The sequence below is a fragment of the Mandrillus leucophaeus genome, unplaced genomic scaffold (genome assembly GCF_000951045.1).
Source record: "Mandrillus leucophaeus isolate KB7577 unplaced genomic scaffold, Mleu.le_1.0 Scaffold99, whole genome shotgun sequence".
NCBI classification, from domain to species: domain Eukaryota; kingdom Metazoa; phylum Chordata; class Mammalia; order Primates; family Cercopithecidae; genus Mandrillus; species Mandrillus leucophaeus.
Window position 1 is genome coordinate 1,135,509 of NW_012110807.1, and position 2,219 is coordinate 1,137,727.

Consider the following 2,219-nt stretch of genomic DNA (forward strand, 5'->3'; position numbering starts at 1 on the left):
GTTTGTCTTTGGTGATGGAGGAAGGGCACATTCTTCATTCACTCAACTCATATCAGAGTGCCTGTGGGTGCCTGGTCTCCCCCAGTTCTGGGGAGGGGGCCACGCTCTGGAAGATCAACTTTGCCCAAAGCTACATCAGAAAAAAGAGCCTTAGACTCTGAATTCCAGAGAAGTTACCTCTTTCCACATGGGTGCCCGGTGCCCACAGGCAAACCACTGACTTCGGAGGCTGTGTAGTCAGTGCTCAAATAAGGCATCTGGTTGACCTGGCTGGCCTTCCAGCACCCACGGGCCAAAGATGAGATGGGCCGGGGTTGGCAGGGGGAAGCGCGTGTGCAGCAGGCAGTTCTGGACCTGGCTCCACTCCAAAGCTCCTGGGGCCCTGGGCCTGCTTCCCAAGCAAGGAGACTGTGCTGAGAGTGGGGCCTCCCCTTCCCTCTTACCACGTGCCTGGCCCTGCCCAGGCGCTCAGCAGGCAGGAGTCACTATTCATTCACTTGATCCACCCACACAGAGCAGAACCAGAATTACTTCTCAGCAGGGTGCACAGATGGCCCCTCCAGGACAGGGCCCCGCCCCCACCCCAAGCTCCCGGCCCCAGGCCCTGGGCCAAAGGGGTCTGGGAGGGAGAGGGAGTTTGGAATGGAGACTCCTCAAGTTCCTGCTCCTAGCCAAGCTTCCCAGTCTGTGTGGCTGCTTCTCCCTCCTTCTCATCAGAACCTAACCCCAGGCACAGTTATTGTGTAATTGGACCCAAGCCCAGCGCCCAACAGTCTATACAGAGCCCTTAGCAGCCTCACACTATCTGCATGTTTCCTGAGCCCTCAGCCCCAGCCAGCTCTAACAGACTGAAGTTTGGGGGCCAGGCGCTTCGGGTGGCTAGAGCCTGTAATCCCAGCTCTTTAGCAGACCAGAGGGAGGAGGATCGCTTGAGCCCAGGAGCTCGAGGCCAGCCTGGGCGACATGAGGAGTCCACATCTCTGATAAATTTTTAGAAAGAAAAGAAAATGAAAGGGAAGCTTGGGAATCTGGAGGCTGAGCCAAGGCCTCACCAGGTCTTCCCATCACCGGGTGTGCGCTTGCTGGGAGCCGAGGATCAAAGCCCAGGTCCCCTAGGTCTTGATCTACCCCTGGGGAGAGAACAGGTCTGTTCCTGCCCTAAGACCTGCAGCCTGACCCGGCTGCTCGAAAGCGGACTCTCCACTTCTCAGAGACTACTGAGGCCAGGCCAGCCCTCCTCAGGAACAGCCCCCGCGGACTGGGAGAGGAGTTTCCTCTCTTTCACAATGACCCTGTCTCCCTGGAGGGGGCAGTCGCCGAGGGGCCAAAGGCAACAGCAGCCCGGATGGAGGATATTCCTGGCACCGCCCCTCCCTCAGAGCCCAGCCCAGGCCAGCAGGAAACCCGCCGCGAGGCCGCGAGACTGCGAGACTGCCAGCCCCACCGGGCAGAGCCGGGTGGCTGCCGCCCCCTGCAGGGAAGGGAGCCAGGGCCACCACGCCCATCTGTCCAGGGTAAACTGAGGCTGCGGGGAAAGCGATACGTCCAAGCCCGAGAGGGGATGGAATCCTGGTTTTACGTAGAGAAATAGAGGTGGAGACAGACGGCGAGTCGGAGAGAGGGAGAGAGAGTCGGGAGCCCCCCACACGCTCCGGACTCCCCAGTTCTCCATGTGGGGGCTTCATGACACAGAGGAAGCCGGATCCGCGAATGAGTCCCGAAGGGACCCGGCTGCGCAGGGAACAAATAACCAGACCCGCTCCTCGGACCCGGGGACTCGCGCCCCCGCCGCGTCACCCAGGCTCCAGGAACCTGGGATCCGACGCCAGGCGTCTGAGCATCGCGAGCCTCTTCCCTCCTGCCTGAGTCCCACTCCCGGGCGAGTGGCGATCGGGGGTCCGCCCTCTGCCTCCGCGGGCCCCGGAACGCGCGTCTCCTCCGCCTCCTCGGCTGGGTCCGGGAAGGGGGTGCCCTAGGCTAGGAAGTGGGCAGCGAGAGGGGCCGAGGGCTCCTTACCGGGCTCGGGCAGCGGTGGTAGGCGGCAGAGCAGGGCCGGCAGGGGTGCGCATACCAGGTTATAAGCACAGGGCCCGGGGGGCAGGGCCGGCGACCGGGGACACGTGGGGGGGTCCGCCCTCTGCCTCCGCGGGCCCCGGAACGCGCGTCTCCTCCGCCTCCTCGGCTGGGTCCGGGAAGGGGGTGCCCTAGGCTAGGAAGTG

The 2,219-nt window shown here is 63.0% G+C and overlaps 1 protein-coding gene across 3 annotated transcripts in view; it reads right to left on the reverse strand.

Annotated features, from left to right (window-relative positions):
* The window catches only part of ASS1 (argininosuccinate synthase 1), a 66,813-nt gene extending 64,678 nt beyond the window's left edge, over window positions 1–2,135 (reverse strand). The window contains exon 1 of one of the 3 annotated variants that reach the window (XM_011971153.1): window positions 2,017–2,135. In XM_011971153.1, the coding sequence (XP_011826543.1) occupies window positions 2,017–2,069 (53 nt within the window). In that variant the 5' untranslated portion in view covers window positions 2,070–2,135. The remainder of the gene's footprint in view (window positions 1–2,016) is intronic. The other 2 variants (XM_011971154.1, XM_011971152.1) reach the window with 2 other exon arrangements.
* Between the last annotated feature and the right edge of the window lie 84 nt (window positions 2,136–2,219).